This window comes from Eumetopias jubatus, unplaced genomic scaffold (genome assembly GCF_037043125.1).
Source record: "Eumetopias jubatus isolate StellerSeaLion01/CBP00866 unplaced genomic scaffold, mEumJub1_p1.0 scaffold_1, whole genome shotgun sequence".
NCBI classification, from domain to species: Eukaryota; Metazoa; Chordata; class Mammalia; order Carnivora; family Otariidae; genus Eumetopias; species Eumetopias jubatus.
Genome location: NW_028274807.1, coordinates 85,830,934 through 85,855,093, shown reverse-complemented (window position 1 = coordinate 85,855,093; position 24,160 = coordinate 85,830,934). Strand labels below are relative to the sequence as shown.

Below are 24,160 nucleotides of genomic sequence, written 5' to 3'. Positions count from 1 at the left end.
TCTTACATTCTTAGAATTTTTACTTGATTTTTTTTTTTTTACCTTGACACACTGTTGGATTTGATTTGCTATATTTTTCCTAAGATGCTTTTATCTAGTTTTAAGGGAGACCCTTTTCTCGTGTTGTGATATAAGGGTTATGCTAGTTTGACACAATGAACTGGGAAACTTTTAGTCTCTTTCTGTGTTCAGGAACAGTTTTAATAGTGCTGAAACTGTTCCTTCAAAGTATGGATTATTTGCCAATAAACTACATGGGTCTGAACATTTTAATAAAAAGTAGTTTTAAACTATCAAGTTTTCATTTATTGAGTCAATTTTGGAAAACTGACTTAGAATTACCATAAGTTAAATATTTTATGATTTTTAAAATCTTTAAAAAATAAAATATTTTATATGTAATATAACCTTTACTATTCTTAATTTTATGTATCTGCAATATTTATCCTTAAGTTTACCAGAGATTTAGGGAGTCAAATCTTAAAGAGTATTTGAACTTTTTAATTTTCTAATAGTTTTCTAGAAATTATAAAATTTTCTAAATATTTGTTCATTCAACAAGTATTCACTAAGCACCTACTGTATCATGCACAGTTCTAAATGCTGGTCTGGTGATAAATGGAAGTCAACAAAACTGACAAAAATCTTTGTCTCCATGGAGCTTACATTCTTGTGAAGCAGACCATAAACATGAAAAGCAAATACAAAATAAGCATGTTAGATCATGGTAATATTAAGGAGGGGAAAAAAAAAGGCCAGGAAAAGAGCAAGGGCGCATGGGCAAAAGCTTAGAGTGTCCAGGGAAGACACTACTGAGAAGTAGTATTTACTGAAGAATCCTCCCCGACCCCCACCCTGCAGGAGGTGAAGTGATGAGATTCTGTTGGGAAGATCAGAGACACAGGGGTAGAAAACGTGCCAGGGGCGGGGGGCAGCGGTGGCAAGGAGCCCAGTGTGACTGAGGCAGAGGGACGACTGGGCAGTTCAGACAGAGAGGGAAGCAGTGTAGCTCATGGGTGACCACAGGTCCACAATCCCTAAGAGGCTGATATGAACCCCTCAGGATGGTTGTTTTTCAGAACTTAAGAGTTTTTCGGATTTTAGAAGAGGAATATGCTGTGTATTAAGAACAACTCCACTGGGCCCGAAGTAGCATGCTGTAATGAACACAACAGTGTGTCCAGTGACAGATACAGTCATCCTAAGTGGGGTAAGTAAAGACTATAAACTGCTCCTTGTTGCTCTGGTCAGGTTCTGCCACACAGTAAGTCTGCACTAAACCGAGCGGAGGAAACGTTTTTCACAACTCTGGACATCAGACTTGCTGCTCAAGGCTGGACGGACCACAGCGAAGGGGCAGAGGGTAGATGGTGGAAGACCTGCTGGTTCAGGTAGAGGTTCTCAGTTCAATCTGCATTTTTTCCTTTTCTCCTTAACCAGCTCCTTTCCCTCCCTCTCCTAGTGTGAACTGTTTTTCCGAAGTCCTGAGCTATTCACTTCAGATTATTTCTTTAGTGGCCTACTATGCGATTGGGTCTTATGTTTAAGAACATCTGCCTAGTGTAGGGTGCAAGGTTTACTCAGTCAACATTATTAAACTACATTATTCAAATCCTTCATCCTTTTTCTTGTCTATCTAGGATATCAGGATCCCAAGGTTGTATATGAAAGTCTCCTACACAATGGTGTTTTGGATTCATTTCTCCTTGCATTTCTAATGGCTTTGGCTTTCTTCGCATTTCAATGTGACAGCTTCACCACGGACCATTTCTTGTTAAGATAAAACGTCTCGTCTTATAGTTTGTATTTCAATTTTACTTTGTATAATAGAAATATAGTAATATTACTACAGATTTATTTTAGTTTATCATTTGCCCACTCTTTCATTTTTACCGTGAGCTTTCCTGGGCCATTTTGTTTTAGATGTAGCTCTTGAAACAACATAGAGTTTGACTTACAATGTACCTTTTAATAGTGGCAACCATTTACGTGTATTGCCTTGAGTTATTATATGTGGTCTTCATTTCTTATCCTAGGTTATATTTACTGGAATTTTTCTCCCGTATCATAAAATAAGGCCTCTGATACTTAAAATTCCTGGGTCACAGTATTTCTCCCTCAACACTCAGCAGATATTGTTCAAAAGCCTTCCAGCCCTGTCTATTATGGAAAAGTGTGAGGCTAGCCTTTTTTTTTTTTTCCATCTTTTGTATCCAGGTAATCTACTTTTTCATTTTGAATATTTCTAGAATTTTTCTGTCCTTATGTTTTGGTATCGTAATTTTGTCCTTATGTTTTGATATCTTAAGTCTATGTTGGTCTTTTTAAATGACTTTCAAATACTGGGCAAGCCCCTTTAAATAGTTAACTTTTTAAAAATGAGCAGAAGAAAGAATTATACTTCTGCTTTCAGCCCAAATGGAGTTAACAGTGATTACATTTACCCTCATGCTGAAAAAAATAAAATAAATAAATAAAATTGACAAAATATATGAAACCTGGTTCTAAAGACACTGGCTATCAGTCAACAAAGGAGAGTGGTCCCTGAGAGAGAGGACACACATGAGGTAAGCCCCGTAACTGCCCCAACTTCCTGCCTGGAGAAAGTTTACAGGTCATGGTGCTGGGAAGGGGATCCCAAATGGAGCCCACTGGTGTCCCAGAGTTCAGGAGACAGAGCTGGAAATCCAGGGAGTCCAAGGCAGCTAGAGTTCACAGGGCAGAAACCAGAGAGGAAAACCTCTCTTCTCCTGACAGAAAGCCAGGAGATGCTAAGGGGCCCCTCAAGTATTCAGCTGAGTACTGATCACAGGTATGTGAGGAAACTACTGAAGCAGAGGAGACACCCATAAAGATAACAGGAAACAAGCCAATGCTCACCCAGGCCCAGGAATAATGTCTGTCCCTCCTAGAAAGAGGGAAAACCTCACAATTCACTGGGAAGAGAAATCATAAAGTTTTCCCCTCACTGGTGGGACAAACTTAAGCATACACAAAGTGTTGCTCTGGTCCCACCTAACAAAACTGAAATGTAAGACCCGAAAGGATCAAATTATTTCCAAATAACTATTCCCTAGGACAAAGCTAAATAGTATTTATATAAATACAAAATTATCCAGCACCCAACAAGGTAAAATTTACAATGTCTGGCATCACATCTAATGAAAATCAAACATGCAAAAGTGAGAAAATATGACCCGTAATTAGGAGGGAAAAAAATAATCATTCCGCTGACACAAACCCCAAAAATATCAGATGACAGAATTAACAGACAAGGACAAAAGCAATGTCTGAGATTAAAAAGGACACTGTATGGGTTTAATGGCAAATGAGACATTGCAGAAGAAGTGTACTGAGCTGGAAGACACAGCAACAGCAACTATCCAGAGTGAAATACAGCAAGGAACAAGACTGCAAAATAAAATGAACACAGTATGAGTGAACTGCGGGAACACTTCAGGTGTCTTAATATATGTGTATTTGGAGTCCCCAGAGGAGAAGAGACAGAAATATACTTTAATGATAATGGCTGAAAAGTTTCCAAATTTGATGAATAATCCACAGATCCAGACACAAGAAATATGAAGAAAATTATATAAAGACATATCATAATCAAGTTGCTTAAAAACAAAGAGAAAGGGCGCCTGGGTGGCTCAGTCAGTTCAGCCATTAACTCTTGGTTTCAGCTCAGGTCATGGTCTTGGGGTTGTGGGATCAAGGCCTGCATCAGGCTCTGCGCCCAGTGCAGAGTCACCTTGAGATTCTCTCTCCCCCCTCTCCCTGTGCCCCTTTACCATGCCCCAGCTCAACTTGTTCTCTCTCTGAAATAAATGGATAAAATCTTTAAGGAAAAAAAAATGTATATATTAAAAGCAGCCAGAGAAAAACAAAGGACACACTGTGTAGAGACCAAATATAAGCATGATAGCACATCTCACATCAGTACCAACATAAACCAAAAGACAGTGGAATAACATCTTCAGACTATCAACAGAAGGGGGAAAAAAAAGTGAAAATATTTTTCAAAAATGAAAGCAAAATAAAAAATATTTTAGATATACAAAAGCTGACTGACTTAACAGATTTACACTGTAAGAAACATTAAAGGAAGCCTTTCAAGAAGAAAAACAGATGAAAACCTGAATCCATAAACAAAAGAATGAGGAGCACAGAAAATGGTAACTATGTTAATAAACGTAAAGACTGTTAAATCTCCCTAAAGGAGCATCAGCTCTTGAAAGCGACAATAATATCAATGTACTGCTGGGTTTAAGACCTCTAAAAGTAAAATCTACGACAACAACTGCACAAAGGCTGGGAGCGAAGAAGTGGGAGAACCCAGGTAAAAGGTGCTTATCTATGTGTAAAAGTGGTATAAGAGCACTTAAGGGTAGACTGCCATCAATAGAAATGTATACCACAGATTTTCTCAGCAACTACAACCAAAACCACAAAAACCAAAAACCAACAAAAATATTGCTAAAAAGCCAAGAAAGGAAATTTAGAAATTCAAAAATTTTTAAAACTCAAAAGAAGGGAGAAAAAGAACAAAGAATAGACAGGACAAAAGGCAAAGAGCAAGATGGCGGATTTAAACCTAATCATGTCAATACAAGAAACACATAAAATGTAAATGGTCTAAACAATAAAAGGCAGAAATAGGATTTTTTTTTTTTTTAAAGATTTGAGCATGTGAGAAAGCATGAGCAGGGGAGGGGAAGGGGCAGAGGGAGAGGGAGAAGCAGATTCCCCACTGAGCAGGGAGCCCGACGCAGGACTCGATCCCGGGACCCTGGGATCATGACCTGAGCCGAAGGCAGACGCTTACCGACTGAGCCACCCAGGAGCCCCAAAATAGGACTCTTTAGACCCAACTATTGCCCTATAAGAAAATCACTTTGAATATAAAAATACAAATAGCAAGTAAAAGCAAGGCAAAAGATACGCCCATGCTAAGACTAATCAAGAGAAAGCTGGGGTAGTTCTATTAATATCAGACAAAAATTTCAGAGTAAATAATATTACCAGGGATAAAGGACATTTCATAATGATAAAGAAATCAACTGACCAGAAGAACACAATAATCCTAAAGGTTTATGCTTTGAAATACTCACTGAAGCAAAAACTAATAAAATGCAAAGAAAAATGGACAAATACATGATTAGAGATTTCAATAGCCCTCTCTCAATAATAAATAGAAAGAACTGACAAGTATCAGTAAGGACACATAAGACCTGAATAATACTATTAACCAACTTGAGATAATTATTATCTGTGGAACTCTCCACCCAGTAACGGAATAGAGATTCTTTTCAAGTGCAGAACAATGACCAGGTCAGACTGTATTCTAGACCATAAAACAAGTCTCAAGAAGTTTAGAATCCTATAAATTATGCAAAGTGTTTTCTTGGACCATAATGCAATTAAAAACTAACAAAAATAAAGATACCTAGAAATCTCCAAATATTTGAAAACTATGTAACATACTTCTAAAAAACTCATGGGTCAAAGAGGTCAAAATTATAAAGAATTTTTAACTAAGTGAAAATGAAAACACAGCACATCCAAATCTGTGGAATGCACCAAAAGCAATGTTTAGAAATTTACCACTTTAAGCTTCAATATTAAGAAAGAAAAAAAAGTTTCAAATCAATGGTATCAACTTCTACATTACACACCTAGAAAAAGAAAATGAAACCCAACTACACAGCAAAGAAATAATCAGAAAAATTAAAAAAGCAGAAAAATAGAGCAAACTGTTCAAACCAAAAGATGGTTCTTTGAGAAGATAAAGAAAACAGATAAACCTCTACCAAATGTATTCATTTGCTAGGGCAGCTGTGTAACAAAGCGCCACAACCTGGGTGGCTTCACAGCAGAAATTTAAGGTCTCACAGTCCGTGTCTAAGGGCCGTAGACGGCAGTCTTTTCCCTGTCAGTCTTCACACTGTTTACCTTCTCTGCTTGTTGGTCTGGAGCTTTCCCCTTTTTCTAAGGATACCGCTTATCTCAGATTAAATGACCTCCAATCCAGTATGACTCAGCTAATCATATCTGCAACAACCCTATTTTTCAAATAAGGTCACATCCTGAGGTAGTGGGGGTTAGGACTCAATGGATAAATGGATAACCTCAACAGGCCTATATCCAAATAAGACATTAAATTTGTAGTTAAATCTCTTCTCACAAAGAAAATTCTCCTAGGGAACTTTCACAGGGAAATTAAACCAAACATTTAAAGAAGAAATAAGACCAATTCTACACAATCTGTCCCAGACAACTGAAGTGGAGGGAATGGTCCCCAACTCTGCCTACAAGGCCAGCATTAGTCTCATACCAAACCAGAAAAAACATTTGAAGAAAGGGAAAATAGAACTTTTATGAATATGGCTGTAAAACTTTATAAAAACTTTTATAAATCAAATGCATTAATATATTAAAAAAGTTATGCATGATGACCAAGTGTGGTTTGTCCCAGAATTACAGGGTTGGGTTAATATTTGGGGGGTGGGGGTGAATCAGCGTGAATTCACCATTTAACAGACTGAAAAAACAAAAACCACACGATCATCTCAACAGATAAAGACAAAGCATTTACTAAACTCCATTCATCCCTGACAAAATCTAAGCAAATTAGGAAAAGAGAATACCATCAACCTGATAGAGGTGACAGGATGAGAGATGGAGAAGACTAGGTTTACCTGCTCTAAAATTCTATTTTTCTAACCAGGTTGGCCTACTAATAGAGGGTGGGGGTAACAAAGCATTTACTTTCTCAGATGTTCAACAAAATTATAAAAAATGGCTTTCAATATTTCCCCAAATACATCTTCTTACAAAATTAGGAGTGTCTTATACACATAAGCATTTGTATTCACAGTACTTCTGGAAATCCTAGTCATTTCCACACAGTTTAGCATTTGACCTACACACAGGACAATAATAACCACATATGACTACTTCATTTTCATATACAAGAATACTTACCTGGCTTAATCTATTTGTGGTTACCTCTCTGGAGTTTTTGTTGTTAAAATCATGTTATAGATTTCAACAGTTTATAGGCACAATGCATTTCTTTAGAAATGCTATTTACTTACACTGACAGCATTAATATCTGACACATGTCCAGTGAAAGACTGTCTGCACATTCCATCTCGAATATCCCACAATTTTGAAGAGGCATCACAAGCACCAGAAACAAAAGTCCTCATGTCAGGACTCAGAGAAAGACTCATCACATCTCCAGAATGCCCAGTGAATGTGGTGGTCTGCTGGGCAGTTTCGATGTCCCACAAAGCGCTATGATTAAACATAAATTAAAATAATGACTCTTAGATCTTTCCTTATGTTAGTTCCCGCTACCACCCTCAACCCCCAAATCAGTGTTCTCCTGCGCCACACTTACCAAGTTGTGTCTCCTGAGCTTGTAACAATTTGGCTGTCATCTAAAAATCGACAGCAGGACAAGTAGCCTGCAGCAGAGAGAGCAATACATCTCAGGTTATCGCTGACGGAGTGACTCAGTTACCATGTGAAGTAGTAACACATTCTTTTTAAAACCCAATACGTGGGCAACAAATGTTTGTTAGTATAATCTATAGTTCTACTTTTAGTTACCTCAAGTTCCATGCTGTCTGCAACTCAATTTTATCAACAAACTCTCAAGTATTTACTATGTCGATGGCGCGCCTTGTTGGACACTCTGAAAATGACAAACTTAGGACAGTCCCTTCTGCCTACTATGATTACCAAAGACAGAGAAATTCCTTTACACAAATCTCTATCATCTATGGAAGACTAAGTTAGGTACACTGGGAAATCCTTTAATATTACTGTGAGAAATTACGACAACCTCAGTGAAGGCTTCATGGAAAAGGGTCACCTGAATGAGAATTCACCAGTGTTTCCAAATATGGAATTGGCAGGAAAATGATATTAGAGATTTTTGTAAAAAGCATCATCAGATAGTACTACCAAGAATTCAGAGAGGCAGAAGCCTGATGAGTGGCAATAAATTCCTTATTAATACTGCAAACCAAATGCTATAGTACGGTGTACACTCTATGGTGTGCATACTGGCAAATCAAGCAATGCACTACCACATCCATGAAGTATTTTTCACTGTGTATCTAATACACACTTTCAATTACATAACTAAGTACAGATGCCAAAATCCCTTAACTGTTATATGGTTGCAGAGAAAAGAGAAAATTCTATTTGCTCCCCCCCACTGTAGGCTCCCAACACAGGGCTTGAACTCACGACCCTGAGATCATGACCTGAGCCGAAATCAAGAGTCACTTAACTGACTGACCACCCAAGTGCCCCTGTATTTGCTTTTTCTTTTCTTTTACTGTTTGAATATTTTACAATCAATCTGTCATTTTTATAAAATTGACTGTTTTTGAAAGAAAAATAAAATTACAGTCATCATTTGTAGAACTATAAACTCGGTCCTTTGCTGATTTATACTCCTTTCTCCTCTCACTTGATTAACACTCCATCTTCAGCAGCTGACCACAGTTTGTCACTAGTTCTCGTTGTTCGGCTCCCTTAGGAATCCTCATATTTGGTAGGAAAGGACACTATTTAGTGGAGCTCACCTGTGTGACCCGGTAACTCTCGGCTCACTCTCACGTTCCCCTCTCTGGTTTTTAAGTTATATATAGAGCAGATGTTGTCCAGCCCTCCACACGCGACATAATTACCAGAGGGAGCGTAGGCACAGGTCATCACCCAGGAAGACCTCAAAGGAATAGCATGCATCTGTACAACAAATGTAACACACAAAAGCTATTACTAAGATTACAGAAACAGTCCATTTTTGAAACCGATGTACAATGAAGCAAATATTACTAAAAATTAAATGCATCTAACTAAAAATAAGCCAAATTAAAAATGCAATGGTTTAAGAGAACAATGAAAAATAAAATACTAATACAGAAAAAGTAATAGGCATGTTAGCATTTATCACCAATTCATTCGGATTTAAGTGTTCTTTTTCAGAAATTATTTTAAGAGGACGTAGAATGTTTCAATGCTAATATACCCATTCAAAATATGAAGTGCAAAATGTTAAAGAATTGAATAAAATTCTTTGTTTTCACAGTAACAGTCAAAAGAGGAATTTCCTCCAATATAACACTGAACAATGCAAGTATCAGAGCCAATTAAAATGGTTCTTCCATAAAAATTTAAAAAATAAATGGTTCTCCCATAGGGGCGCCTGGGTGTCTCAGTCGGTTAAGCATCTGCCTTTGGCTCAGGTCATGATCCCAGGGTCCTGGGCTCGAGCCCCACATGGGGCTCCCTGCTCAGCGGGGAGTCTGCTTCTCCCTCTCCCCTCTGCCTCTCCGCCTGGCTTGTGCACTCTCTCTCTCTCTCTCAAATAAATAAATCTTAAAAGAGAGAGAGAGATGGCACTGTGTCCTAATAGTAGGATATATACTCTGCACCCAAATTTAAAAAATGTCAATTGTTTGTACTGATCTGCCCACACCACTCTGGTGCCTTATTACCCAATACCAATCATTTCAAGTAGGCGGCAAAATTTAAGGTATACGGGAATAAGCAAGGCTAAACGGTGATTACTATTATGCTCTCACTTAAACCTAAAATATTTTAAAAACTATTTTTGTTCTAGGAAAATATAGTTGAAAGACATGCTGGGTGGGCCAATTAATATAGAAAAACTGTTATAAATCTGTCTTAGCTAGCTTTAAAATCTCAACCAGGCTGAAGTTATTATTTACTTCACAAAACAGGACTTTTAAATCTTTAATAAAAATAGTGATAGAAGTACACACAGAATCTAAAAGGTATTTCATGTGTGTAAGTTTTCTTGAAGCTTTTCTGCTACCACTCAACCCCTTTACATCAAGGATTCCTTCCAGTGGACACATTAGGAGGACCCACTGGGTTCTGCCAAGAGATGGGAAAAAGTTGTAATTTGCCTCCAAGCTACTGCATCTTCTGAGCAATCCAGAAACACCAATCAATGGCTAGAGTGGACCCAAGGAAAGCCTCACACTAGCATTCTGGCTTACCCACAACTAGAAATAAAAATCTCAGGGTCGCTGCCCATTAGGAAATGGGTAAGTTAAAAAAAAAAAAAATCATTTATAGGGGCACCTGGCTGGCTCAGTCAGAAGAGCGTTGTGACTCCTGATCTCAAGGTCGTGAGTTTGAGCCCCATGTTGAATCTAGAGATTACTTAAATAAATAAAGCTTTAAAAAAAATAAATCATCCATATGTAAAACTGATGTACATCCTTTTCTAATATTAAAATACAAAGTAGGAGAATCAAGTAAAATACACTGAATGATAGTCTTACCACTGTCCTTGGGAACATAAAAGGGCTTAATATTAAAAGCAAAACCCCAAAGAGAGGATCTAGATTAAAATAAATGGAATAAATTTATCTTTGAAGGAAATTAAAGTTTGAAGTAATTGAATAAAGGAAAGAACTGTTGGACACCAGAACAAATAAAAGGTTAAAGAAAATGACTAAGAAATCCTACCTTATTTGTTGTATAGCTATCCCAAATAATTAATTTTCCATCTTGGGAAGCACTGACTAGTAGCCTAGAGGAACAAACACAAAAATAATTTGACACTTAGAGGAAAAAGTAGTTTAAGTTAGTCATGCATTGCATTACTGTAGGGCAGTTCAGAAAAAAATATTATTCTAATTAAAAACTTGATACCAGGAAATATATTCCCAACTTAAAAAAATAAAATTTATTTTGCATGCCAAAAGTTTTCAATAGGACATAGATTTTAGCAAAATTTAAACATTTTGGGGTGCCTGAGTGGCTCAGTCGGTTAAGCGTCTGCCTTCGGCTCAGGTCATGTTCCCAGGGTCCTGGGATCGAGCCCTGCATCGGGCTCCCTGCTCAGCGGGAAGCCTGCTTCTCCCTCTCCCACCCCTCCTGCTTGTGTTCCCTCTCTCACTGTCTCTCTCTCTGTCAAATAAATAAATAAAATCTTAAAAAAAAAATTTAAACATTTTACTAAAAATGCCTCTGGTTAAAATTCAAAAAAATGATGCAACTTTTTATGGTGACAACATTCTAGTTCTTATTCAAGATTCTGGTAGTAGCTGAGTGGTTCATTATTTACTGACTTAAATTTAATGACATATAAGCCTAACAACCATTATTTCACTCCACCTAATAATGTTAACTGAGAGCCTGTGAAGGCAAGGCAGCGTTATGGGTATGATGCAGGATGTGCCTCCTGCCTTTTGAGGCCTCTACCATCTGGCAGAGAGAAGGTATTTACACACGTTTACAATAAATTAAGTAAAAAATGGTTAGAGGGGTGGTATAAAATCAATGCTATAGGAAAGTAAAAGGGGGACAAATACCTCTGCTTGTTGAGTCTTGTGAAAAAGAATGCATACTGAAAAACGGAATTCTGTAAGCTAAAGGTAGAAGTCTCTATGCTGTGAGGAGGGTATGTTCATTGACAAGAGGAGGAAAAATACAGCAAGTGTTTCAGGAATTGTGAATTTTCCAGTTGCACAGAGGGTGTGAGAAATGGGCATTACAGCTGAGAAAAGTGGACAGGGCTGGAACAGCAGAACTTTGTCTGCTGGCTAAATATGAACTCTTAACTATTAGTTACTGAACTTTTTTGTTTTGCTTTGGACATTTTCATTAGAGTATAAAATTCAAAAGATACCAAAAAAAGCTACCCTACCCAGTGAGGGGGGAAGTCACCTTCCTAATCCCTGTCACCAAGGCACCTGGATCCCTTCCCTACAGGTAAATAACATTAGTGGACTTTATGTAGCGGCTGCCAGAAATTTTTTATGAAAGGGAAGTTAACAGTAGGATACGGGGCAGAACCTGAATTTTTTTTTTTTTTTTTTAAGTAAGCTCCATGCCCACCTTGAACTCTCAACCCTGAGATCAAGACCTGAGGTGAGATCAAGAGTTGGACGCTTAACCAACTGAGCCACCCAGGCGCCCCAAAATTAAATTCTTTAAAAATCAATTGGCGGGGAGCCTGGGTGGCTCAGTCGGTAGTTAAGTGATTGCCTTCACTCAGGTCATGATCCCAGGGTCCTGGGATGGAGCCATGCCTTGGGCTCCCTGCTCAGTGTGGAGTCTGCTTGAGATTCTCTCTCCTCTCTCCTCCTTTCTCCTGCCCCTCTCTCTCCCCATCTCTTTAAAAAAAGGGGGGGGGGCAGGTACAAACCTTGAATCATATCCCCAGTGCATAGCATAGATCTTAGCTAGGTGACCCCTCAACGTACGTCTCGTTCGCATTTGTATTCGGCCCACAGAATCCATATTTGATGTGATCTTTAGAAAACACCAAGAATGTTATTTTTTACATCTTAGACATAGCTCAGACAATAAAGTAGAAATAATAGGCATAAGACAAATTTATAGCAATAATTCCAGAGCCATTATATGATCAGTAAGTTGAAGAAAAAGTATGACTTAAAATGATCCTATTTGCACATCTTCCAGTGTTAAGAATAGATATATCTCCCAACTTTAGTTAAAAAAAAAAAAAAGCCACAAATAAAAATCAAATAGATGATCAAAGAGTAAAACACATATAATTTTAACTGTCAATAAGAAAGCAAGCTTTAGTAAAGTATTTCCTTAATAAAAATTACCAATATTAAACTAACGAAACCTTCCTGAGTTGATGTAAGGGAAAAAAAGTATAATAGCGCATATCAAAAATAATCAGAAGTTACCTAAAAAAATACATATGAATCTATGTATTTTTAGAGTGTTTGTTTTTCCACAGGCTTCTATTTTAACAAGTATGCTTTAAAAAGCACATGTACATTATTTGACAAATTACAGATTACAGTTTTTAATAAAAATACAGATCTCACTTTTTTCACTTAAATACAATAAAAACCATATGAATGTCATTTGCAACCGTATCAAGCTCTTTCATGTGAATTACTAAAATGGAGGGAAAAAAAAAACAATTTTACCTGAATAAGCGTTGCATCATTACATGCTTTCCTAGCATCCTAAAGAAAGAGGATTATAATACATTTAAACATGGAAATCTCTGGATAGGACTTAAAATACTATTTTCATTGAAAATGTAGACTGACAAATACACCTTTCACTGTACCACATATTCTTTATTTAAAATTCAGTGGTTACTATCTTCACAACTTTGTGCAACCACCACTAATTCCAGAACATTTACCATTAAAAAAAAAGAAGAAACAAAGAAACAAAAAAAATCCCTATACCTCCCAATTCACTCATTCCCTGGTAATCACTAGTTTACTTTCTATCTCTATAGATTTGCCCATTCTGGACATTTCCTACAAATGGAATCCTGTAATATGACCTTTTGTGTCTGGTTTCTTTCACTTAATGTAGGTTTTCAGGGCCCATCCATGTTGTAGCAAATGTCAGTACTCCATTTCTTTTTATGGCTGAGTAATAGTCTGCTGTAGGGATGGATCACACTGTTTATCCATTAACTGATGGACATTTAAGTTCTTTCCACTTTTTGGCTTTTGTGAATAATGAGGCTGTGAACATTCATGCACAAGTTGCGTATACGTGTTTTCAGTTCTCCCGTGTATATACCTAGGAGTGGAGGAGGATGTGGTAACTCTACGATTCACTCTTTAATCAAGTGTCAAATAGTTTTCTTCACAGCAGCTGCACCATTTTACATTCCCACCAGGAACGTACTATGAGCTTTCCAATTTCATCACGTCTCACCCACAGTTGTCCTTTGTATTATTATTATTATTGGTCATTTTCATGGTTGTAAAGTGGTATCTCACTGTTGTTTTGATTTGCATTTTCCTAATGATTAGCGATGGGGAGCATCTTTTTCATCTATCTGTACATGTGCTTACTGGCCATCTGTAGATCTTCTTTGGAGAAATGTCTATTCAAATTCTTTGCCCATTTTTAAATTGCATTATTGTTGAACTGTAAGAGCTCTTTATATATTCTGGACACTAGATCCTTATCAGATGTATGATTTGCAAATATTTTCTCCCATTCTGTAGGCTGTCTTTTCATTTTCTTGACTAGCGTCCTTACAGAAGTTTTTACTTCTGTTGCTTGGGTTTTCAGTGTCATATTAAACTGCTGCTGAATCCAAGCTCACAAAGATTAACAGCTTATGTTTAGTTCTAAAATTTTTACTTTTTTTTTAAAGATTTTATTTATTTGAGAGAGAAAGAGACAGCACGAGTGGGAGGGGCAGAGAGAGAGAGAATCTCAAGCAGACTCCGCAGACTCCACCCTGAGCAAGGAGCCTGATGTGGGGCTCCATCCCAGAACCCTGAGATCATGACCCGAGCCAAAACCAGGAGTTGGATGCTTAACTGACTGTGCCACCCAGGCGCCCCTAAATTTTTACTTTTAGCATTTATATTTAGGTACTATTTTCAGTTAATTTTTATAAATGGTATGAGGTAGGAGTCCAAATTCATCCTTTTGCATGTGGATATCCAGTTGTCCAAGCACCATCTGTTGAAAAGACTGTTCTTTCCCTCTCAAATGGTCTTGTTATCCTCGTTGAAAAAAAAAAAATCAATCAGCCTTAGATACATGGGTTCATTTAGGGACTCTCAATTCTATTCCATTGTGCAAATATACTTCTGGTTTATGATTAAAAGATTTTAAATTGCATCCCCATGAGTAAAAATGAACTAGGTTGATTTAATAAGCCCATAGTCTTCAGAGTTATATTTGTTACTAAGCTTCAGCCAAAAGCTTCAGAGTTCCCTTTTGGTTTGTTCTGGCATCTAGAAGTTGAGGTGATAGGAAGGGTTAGCATACTCAGGTCATTTCAGAAATATTTTTATAAATGTATAAGCACTTCTTTAAAATGCTTAGTATCTGTATACAGTGTACTTGCAATCAGAAATAAAATATTTTAGATCCAATGAGGAAAAGATAGGATACATCAGGAAAACAATTTATGTAATAGGTAACAGTGCTGAGTCACATCTATACATTAATAGCAAGGTCCTTACATGTAAGCAGGTGTTTATGTTTAAGCATTACAGGATGGCCTTTCAAAGAGACCTTAAATTTTTCCACAAGCTGAAGGGAATTATCAAAAGAAGATAATAGTGAAACAGAAATCGACAGAACAAAATAACATTTCATAAGCAACAAGAGGTTTTAAACTGGGGTTCCCAATAAATTGAGAGGATTCACATAACATGGGAAAATCAAAAGCACAGTTCTTCCTACTAGGCTTGAAACAATTTTTCCCCCTCTCAAAAATCAGTCAGTCCCTCTCTTCAACTCTTTTTCCCCACTGCGCTTCGCATACTCCTGCTGCAACGAGGAAGCACAAGGTTGTTGAATAAACGCCCCAGTGGCCCAAATGGACAACTTGTCCCGTCAGCCGAGGGAAAAATGCCTGCCTCCGCCTGCGGCAAAGACTACATGGAATACACCCTCTTTTTTAGCTGCCCTTTCAACCTATTTATAACACTTACAATATTTCTATGTAAGGCTGTTCATAAGTAGTTACACAAACATGATTTGATTCTCTCATTCTTAGTCAAACGGTGGGCTGAGAGACCTCATTTGGCAAGGAATAATTTGGTCCAGTTTCCTACAACGAAAAGAATTTCCAAAAACGACAGCGATGGCCTGACCCGCATTCTAAAAACAGGGTTTTCTGATGTTAAGCTTTGTGAAAGTGAACTATCATTGTTTAGGTCATCTTTCTTGATTCAGTTATTCAATTAAAAAAAAAACACAACCCACAATCTGTGTCAGGTTCTGTTCTGGGCACAGCAGTTATCGCAGCAAACCAGAAAGGCCAGCCCTCGGAGGGCTTGTAATATTAACAGTACAATTACACTGTAAGTGAAAACTACTGAACAGTGCAAAGCGGTAAAAATTAAAACGCTAGAATATAAGCATTCTACAAATAGCAGTTACTTGCAAATCATGAAAAGATTCTATTCACATGGAGAAGAATTTACTCGTATGAACACTCATCCATTATAAAACAACATAAAATTATTCCCAATTAAAGGCTGAAGTCCATATTGTCCACCATAATCTAGACATCTTTGTGCAAGAGAAAAGTGGTATTTTTCACTCCAAATAACAATTACGAAAGAAAAGTCTGTTTCCTCTACTTGTTTTTTTAATTTAAAATAATATTTAAAAATACTGCGTAAGATTCCATACATTTCTATTATGTCAGGTGTTGACACACAGTGAAGTATACAGTTAGATTATATTTTAGAAGTGAGGGGGAAAGCGAGGAAGGGTCTTTAAATATAGCATGACATGATTAAACTGAGAAATAAAGTACATGGCACCTTATATACATGTGGTTACTTGCAATCATGGGAGAGGAACGTGAGCACCTGCACCCATGCAATTTTGTTTGGGATGCTGGTGAGCTATGAAGAATGATTAGGACACAGAATTTTCCATCCAAGTACAAGTAGCAGAGGCAAATGTGCACAAGGAACCACAACACAAGGCCAGCTGTGATCAACCCTGTAACACAAATCCCAAAGTGATGTATGAGTAAGGAGCTACCATTTACTGGTAAGTCCTATGCACATCATTTCACGTGATCTTCACAAACCTACATAGTGGGCACTGGTATTCTCACTTTACAGGAAAGATATCAAGAATCACAGAAGTTAAACTTGCTCATGGCCACAGAATAATAAAAGCTGAAGCCCATGCACTTTCCACCATGCCATGCTGCCTGCCTTCCAATAAAAGGAGAATAAATCCAAGTACAGGACTCTGGTGAGGCTTTTCAGAGGACTGGGACTCAATGAAGAGGAGTCTTGGGACAAACAGTGGAGCCACGGTAGTATAATCCTAGGCAAAGGAAACCATCTGTAAAAGGGCGATGAAGGGCGATGACCTAAACAACGCACGGTCAGGGAACAGCCACCAGACTACAACACAGGCTGCAGGGCTGGGAGGGCACGGGATATGGTGTCAAAATATACCTGGCCGGAGGGGCGCCTGGGTGGCTCAGTCAGGTGAGCATCTGCCTTTGGCTCAGGCCAAGATCTCAGGGTCCTGGGATGGAGCCCTGAGTCCAGCTCCCTGCTTGGTGGGTCTGCTTCTCCCTCTCCCTCTGCCTCTCCCCATAGCTTGTGTGCACACACATGCTCTCTCTCTCTCACATAAATAAATAAAATAAAATCTTTAAAATATATATATACATATACCTGGCCTGAATCCTGGAGCTACCACTTTGTAGTTACGTTACCTTGTCAAGTTATTTCATCTAAGGATCAGTTTCCTCATCTGTGAAACAAAGCAACACCATCTACCTCACAGGGTTGCTCAAAGGATTAATGAGATTAGTATGGGACCTTGTGTTTGGCCAATCATTCCAGGCAAGGACACCACAAGGAAATTACAGACCAGTATCCCTGATGAACACAGATGTAAAAATCCTCAGCAAGCTGGCAGCAAAACAAATTCAATGATACATTAAAACAATCACACCAGAATCAAGTGAGACTTATTTCAGGGATGCAAGGATGGCTCAACATCACAAATCAATGATACAGGACATTAACAAAATGAAAAATAAAAACTGTATGCTCATCTCAAAAGATGCAGAAAGGCATTTGACAAAATTCAACATCCATTTATGAGAAAAACTCTCAAAAAAGTGGGTATAGAGAAAGTGTACCTCAACATAATAAAGGTCCTATATGACAAGCCCACAGCTAACATCACACTCAACAATGAAAAGCTGAAAGCTTATCCTCTAACATTAGGAACAAGACAAGGATGCCCACTCTCCCCACTTTAATTCAACATGTTACTGGAAGTCCTCACCAGAGCAACTAGGCAAGAAAAAGAATAAAGGCATCCAAATTGGAAAGAAAGAAATAAAGCTATTAGCTGGTGACATATTATATACAGGAAATCCTAAAGACTCCACAAAGAAAACCATTAGAAATAAATTCAGTAAACCTGCAAGATATCCAAAATACATACAAGATACACAAAAATCTATCATTTCTATACACTAAAAACTATCAGAAAGAAATCAAGGAAACAATCCTATTTACAAGTGCATCAAAAAGAATAAAACATCTAGGGATAAATTTAACCAAGGAGGTGAAAGACCTGTATACTGAAAACTATTAAGACACAGATGAAAGAAACTGAAGACACAAATCAACAGAAAGCTATTCTATGCTCATGGATTGGAAGAATACTGTTAAAATGTCCATACTACCCAAAGCAAGCTACAGATGCAATGCAATCCCTACCAAAATTCAAATGGCATTTTTCACAAAAATACAATTTTACATCCTAAAATCTGTATGAAACTGCAAAAGATCCTGAGTAGCCAAAGAAATTTTGAGACAAAAGAACAAAACGGGAGGCGTCATGCTCTCCGATCTCAAACTCCATTACAAAGTCACACAGTAATCAAACAGTATGGTATTAGCATAAAAATGGACATATGGATCAATGGAACAGAGAGCCCAGAAACACACCTATGCACGTATGGTCAATTAACTTGGGGGGAAAGACTCTCTTTAATAAATGGTGTTGGGAGAACTAGACAGCCACAAGCAAAAGAATGAGACTGTACCACTATCTTACACCATACACAAAAATAAACTCAAGATGGACTAAACACTTGAATTTTAACATCTGAAACCATAACACTCCTAGAAGAAAACATAGGTGGTACCTACACATGCACAGGAATATTATTCAGCCATAAAAAGAAAATGAGATCTTGCCATTTCCAACAACATGGGTGGATCCTGTGAGCATTAAGTGAAAAAAGTCAAACACCATATGATCTCATTTATATGCAATCCAAAAAAAATAAATATCCAAGTTTATATATACAGAGAACACTTTTTAAATGACACGGTCATGTGACCATGTGCTCAGCCAGTCAGTCCATCCTGTTCAGCTTCTGGGGCAAGTGACACAAAGCAGAGGTGGCAGAGAATCCATTCTGGTGTTGGCAACAACATCTACTTCAGAGATTATTCTGTGAAGCCTTCCCTCATCATCCCAGGCAAAATAAATCCCTCCTTTGTTTTGACAGCTTTGTCAGACACCTAAACTACCAAACTCAAGAGTTCTTATTCACATCTAAATCATCCACTTCCTTGAATTCCTGGCAGTGAGATTTGGTTAGGATTTCAAGCCAATCGGAATCAACGTTTTCTTGGTGAGTGCTCTTCAGCCATCCTTTGTTCTTTCCGCTCCTTTCCTCTCTTTTCTTGTAATTTCCTTGTAGAGATCCTGTGCTCAATCCTTTCTTCTCATTCTTCACTCATCAAATCAGAGGAGTTCTTCTGAAACAGTTCTTGCAGAAGGTTCATGGGTGGGGCTGAGGGGGGAGCCGGCAGTGTTCCGAGCCATTAGGGATTCTTCTGGCTTTGTGCTCAAGTTCTTCATGTGTATCCCTTACTGTTTCACAACCCTTGCTTTCTCTGCAGTAAGTAGGCAGAGCCAGGCTACAATTCAGTCTCTTTCCTCTACCCTGCTCACCAAGTGGCTTCCTAAACATGAAGGGATAAAGACATGCCATCTTTTAGCTCTATCTTCCTTGATAGTCCCCTGCTCATCTGTTTCCACTGTTCCAGAGGATTACTGCTGTTTTTGCTGAGGGAGTACTACACACTTTGCAGAAACCCTCCCTCTGAGCCTTCCCACACCCTGATGCATCACTGTTTGATTCTTAGAGTGAAGTTCTAAATGTCTTTTAATTTTGTTGTCAGACGGAACTTGTTATTTAAGTTCTTTGCTGTTTTGAGTTGATTTCCAACAGTAAAAGAGGACACATTATTATGCCACTAATAATTTTTAATGTTTTTCTGCAATCTAATATTTTAGAGATTCAGATTTTTCTAGTGTATTACAACGTGATAACATCTGCCTCATCATATTGCACCAAAAACCAAACTACGATTCCAGGTGTGTGACTAAGAGAATTATGTTTGTCTTGCAGCAGGAATTACATATAGAATATTAACTTCTTAGGGACACAGAGGTCATAAGTCCACACAGATATTTGTCAGGAATGATTTTTAGAGAGTACTTTAGAGGTATGATAAAAACAAATTGACCACTTCAAGACTGATACATTTAATATATGTAGACTGATCCAATAATGAACACATCTTATTCATTGCTGGTACTAAATAAAAATGTTAAAATTCCAAAATGAGAAACTTTGTTCTTACCTGGATCTGATTCCGAAGTTGTTCAGCTTCCTGCCTCAACTGCTCCAGTTCACTCATCCTTTCACTTGTTTGCCTCAGAAATTAGCAAGTGAAAGCAACTGTCAAAAAAAACCAAACACCAGAGCGAGCTGGATTCAGTTCCCATTTACATATTAATCTACTTTCTAAACTACTGACATATAACTTCTTTTTGATCCTTCTGAAACTCAAGTGAGCTAGCAATTCCAAGTTCCAGAAACAACCGACTTAGTAAATATAGATCTAGATTACTCACTAACAGGATCTGATGGAGAAGGTGATCAGAGGATGGAAGAGAAATCCTGAGTTGTAATATTCAAGACTAAATTACAGACCGTTAGTACTAGAATACAGCCCAGTGGGAAATACTTGACAAAACTGCAGAGAGCAGCCATATCTATTTATCCCCATTTAGATGTCTAATGGGCACCACAGAGTTCACACATCAAAACTGAACCCCACTCCACCCCCAGATCTTCCCTGTCTCAGTAAATGGAAATTCAGTCCTGTCAACCCTTTAAGCTGAACACCTGGGAGTCATCCTTATTTCTTTCACACCCTACATGTAATCCATCAGCAAAGCCTGCCAGTTCTTCCGAAAAATATCTAGATCTGACCAACCCCGATAATCCCACCCTGCCTACCTTGGTCTAAGCCACCACCATCTCTCACCTGGTCTCCTTTCTACTGCCCTCCACCACGCCCCAGTCTATCCTAAATATGGCAACTGAGTCATCCTTTGTTAAAACACCAGTCTTTTTTTTTTTTTTTTTTTTTAAGATTTTATTTATTTGACAGAGAGAGACACAGCGAGAGAGGGAACACAAGCAGGGGGAGTGGGAGAGGGAGAAGCAGGCTTCCTGCTGAGCAGGGAGCCCAATGTGGGGCTCGATCCCAGGACCCTGGGATCATGACCTGACCAAAGGCAGACGCTTAACAACTGAGCCACCCAGGCGCCCCAAAACACCAGTTTTTCTTCTCCTTTAAATCCTACAAGGTTTTCCACTCCTATTCAGAGGAAAACCTAACTCTACCTTGACCTACGGAGCCTTACCCAATCTCTTACACATAACTCTCTGACCTTGTCGATCACACTGTCCATCTCACTCTGCTCCACCCACTCCAAAGACTTCTTGATGTCCTTTGAACACACTAAGTAGGGTCTAGTCTCAATGTCTTTATACTTGCTCTTCCCTCCGCCCGAAATGCTCCTACCCCTGATATTTTCATTGCTTGCTGACTTGTTCAAATGCTACCTCCTCAGAGGGACCTTTGCTGACAGCCCATATGCACCCGCCTTACCCTGTAAGGCCACTTGATGACTCAACACCATCTAGCATGTATTTGCTTATTTGTTGTTTGCTTCCTCCTGGTAGAATGTAAGCTCCTTGATTGGGACTTTGTTTGCTTTTGTTTTTTTGCTACATCCCTAGCGCCTAAGACACTTCTCCAGTAAATAAACTAACCTGAAATAGCTTAATAAATAAAGTAAAAAAAAATTTTTAAAGGATTTAGGATGAATCACAGAACCCAAAGGCAGGAATAGTACAACCTCAGGAAGAAACTGAAACTGAAAACTGATAGTATTCTTTCTCTACCTGTCCCGTTTTTCTCTTCCTATTTGTTTTTCTTCTTTCTACAAAATAACTTTTTCTGCTTCTCCAAGCACAAGACCCAGTTTGTATTTACTCAGGTCAAAATTAGAGACCCAAATGACCACCCCATCTCCAAATTCCCATGAGAGAGACTCTGATTCCCATAAGGGAAAATCTGGGGGCGCCTGGGTGGCTCAGTCGTTAAATGTCTGCCTTCTGCTCGGGTCATGATCCCAGGGTCTTGGGATCGACCCCTGCATCGGGCTCCCTGCTCTGCGGGAAGTCGGCTTCTCCCTCTCCCACTCCCCCTGCTCATGTTCCCTCTCTTGCTGTCTATCAAAAAATAAATAAAATCTTTAGAAAAAAAGAAAATCTGTTTCTGGTGTCATCCTGCATTCACTTCAACCTGTAGTACAAGTATCTGTTTATTAGGGTTAACTTTATTTTGTCAAAATAACAAGTTAATCTATTAGGATTGCTTGGAATAGCATTTTTTAAACTGTAAGTAAGAACTGACACCCTTCTAATATTCCATGTCCAATTTACTACTATAATATAGCTCTCCGTTTATCTAAATTTCCAGCAAATTTTTGATCATTGTAAGGCTTAACCATTTCTTGAAGTTCTGTTTAACAATTTAGTATGTTCCTCAGAGAGTACCACGCTGGTTAGATTACAGCCAATCTGGAAGATCATTCTGCCTAACTGAAGATAAATGGCATTCAGGTTCTCTACATTCACAACCTTAATTACCCTTGCTGGACCATACCGAGGTCCAGCCTAATCCTAAAAACTGGTTCTGATGCTTCTTTATTTTCTGAGTTCCAAAAAACTCCTGGGCATGTGAAGCTGATGTAAAGGTCTTACTGAGTTGCTAATGTACCTAATAAGGAGTATTAAGGGGCCATCACAGGTCTCATCAGTTCCAGGGTGTTCAAAACCACCACTTACTCACCCACTACTGCCTTCCCACCCCAATAGCCACCCACATACAACTGACTAAAGTGGAGCTTATCTGCAACGGTAAGCAGAAAGAGTTAGGGGTCCCCGAAGAAAGGCCAATAGACCTAGCTTTCTTGAGAAGTCATTTCGGGCCCCCAGACATCTTGGGAAAGAATGGGAGAACAAACAGCCACTATCAGGCCAGGAGACTGACCTGACCCACACTCTTGAGTTATCCCTGCAGGATCTAAATCCCTCTGAGCACTCAGATACCAGTCCCACCCAAGCCACAGAACTGATGATCTGGCCTCTGCTTTTGCAGCTCCCTGGGCTTTGACCTGGACTCTGTCACCTTAGGACGAGTTCTGCCCCACCGCCCAAGGCCTTTCATGACTGAGCTTCAAAGGTCCCCGACTTTGTCCTTCCGGGAGACACTGCTTTCCGGTGGGGGGTACCCACGGTTCTCCTTTACTTACTGCAAGTAAAACCCTTCCTTTTCCTTTTCTTTGGCTTGGTTGTGTCTTTTGGCTCAACTCTCACCAAGAGGCAAATTCAGTTTCAGGTAACACGGCTAGCAAGAGCTACTCAGGATATACTAAGATCTGTACCAAATGGACATTTTCCAGCATGGGTGCCGAAACGGATGGAGTACCATGAACAGAAACGGCACACAGAAAGCAGTTCCCTCACCACCACCACTGGATGGGTTACTTTTGGGAGAGGCCATGGGTCCTGAACACCCCTATACACTTTTCCTGGGCCTGCCAAAATATAAGGCCCTCATCACGCTCACCTGGGCCGTTCCTCAGGGTTGTATTTGGAGCAAGCAAATGGCAATGTCTCCCCGCCAAGACAGAGCAAAGCTTGCTTCCACTTACTATAAAAGTGGTACATTCCCCAAGCTGTTTCTGGGCTGTGACACAAATCCAATGTATGTGTGGCATCTATCTAGGCCCACCTGTGTTAACCCCATAGGAATTGAGGAACATGGGGGAATCAACAAACCAACACCAGGATAGGCTATTTGCTGGGCTGACCAAGGAGTCTCACGTCATCTGCTAGCGTCCATGAAACAGTAACAGGCTAATTTACTAGCTAGTAAGTAATTAAAATCCCAGACACTTTGAAGTCCTTGAAGGAGAAGGTTCATAAGAGAGATGAGGAGTTCAATGTGAAATATCATGAGTTTGTGGTACCTCTCCTCTTTTTTATGGAGATATAATGACCTATAACATTGTGTAAGTTATTGTATAAGTTTTAGTTATAGGATGTGATTTGGAAATTTATATATTGCAATATGATTACCAAAGAGTTAACTATCCCATCACACAATTACCATCTCTTCTTGGTAGAGAGAACATTTAAGATCCAGTCTTTTAGCAACTTAGAGGCACACACTACAGTGTGCTT

General features: G+C 38.8%; 1 protein-coding gene across 3 annotated transcripts in view; it reads right to left on the bottom strand.

The window, feature by feature from the left end:
* Window positions 1-24,160, bottom strand: part of GNB4 (G protein subunit beta 4) — a 57,106-nt gene that overhangs the window by 10,280 nt on the left and 22,666 nt on the right. For all 3 annotated transcript variants that reach the window (XM_028100945.2, XM_088025375.1, XM_028100944.2), the window contains 7 exons: window positions 20,196-20,293; window positions 12,972-13,010; window positions 12,209-12,315; window positions 10,525-10,588; window positions 8,607-8,769; window positions 7,409-7,475; window positions 7,101-7,302 (listed from right to left, as the gene is read on the bottom strand). In XM_028100945.2, the coding sequence (XP_027956746.1) occupies window positions 7,101-7,302; window positions 7,409-7,475; window positions 8,607-8,769; window positions 10,525-10,588; window positions 12,209-12,315; window positions 12,972-13,010; window positions 20,196-20,252 (699 nt within the window). In that variant the 5' untranslated portion in view covers window positions 20,253-20,293. The remainder of the gene's footprint in view (window positions 1-7,100; window positions 7,303-7,408; window positions 7,476-8,606; window positions 8,770-10,524; window positions 10,589-12,208; window positions 12,316-12,971; window positions 13,011-20,195; window positions 20,294-24,160) is intronic.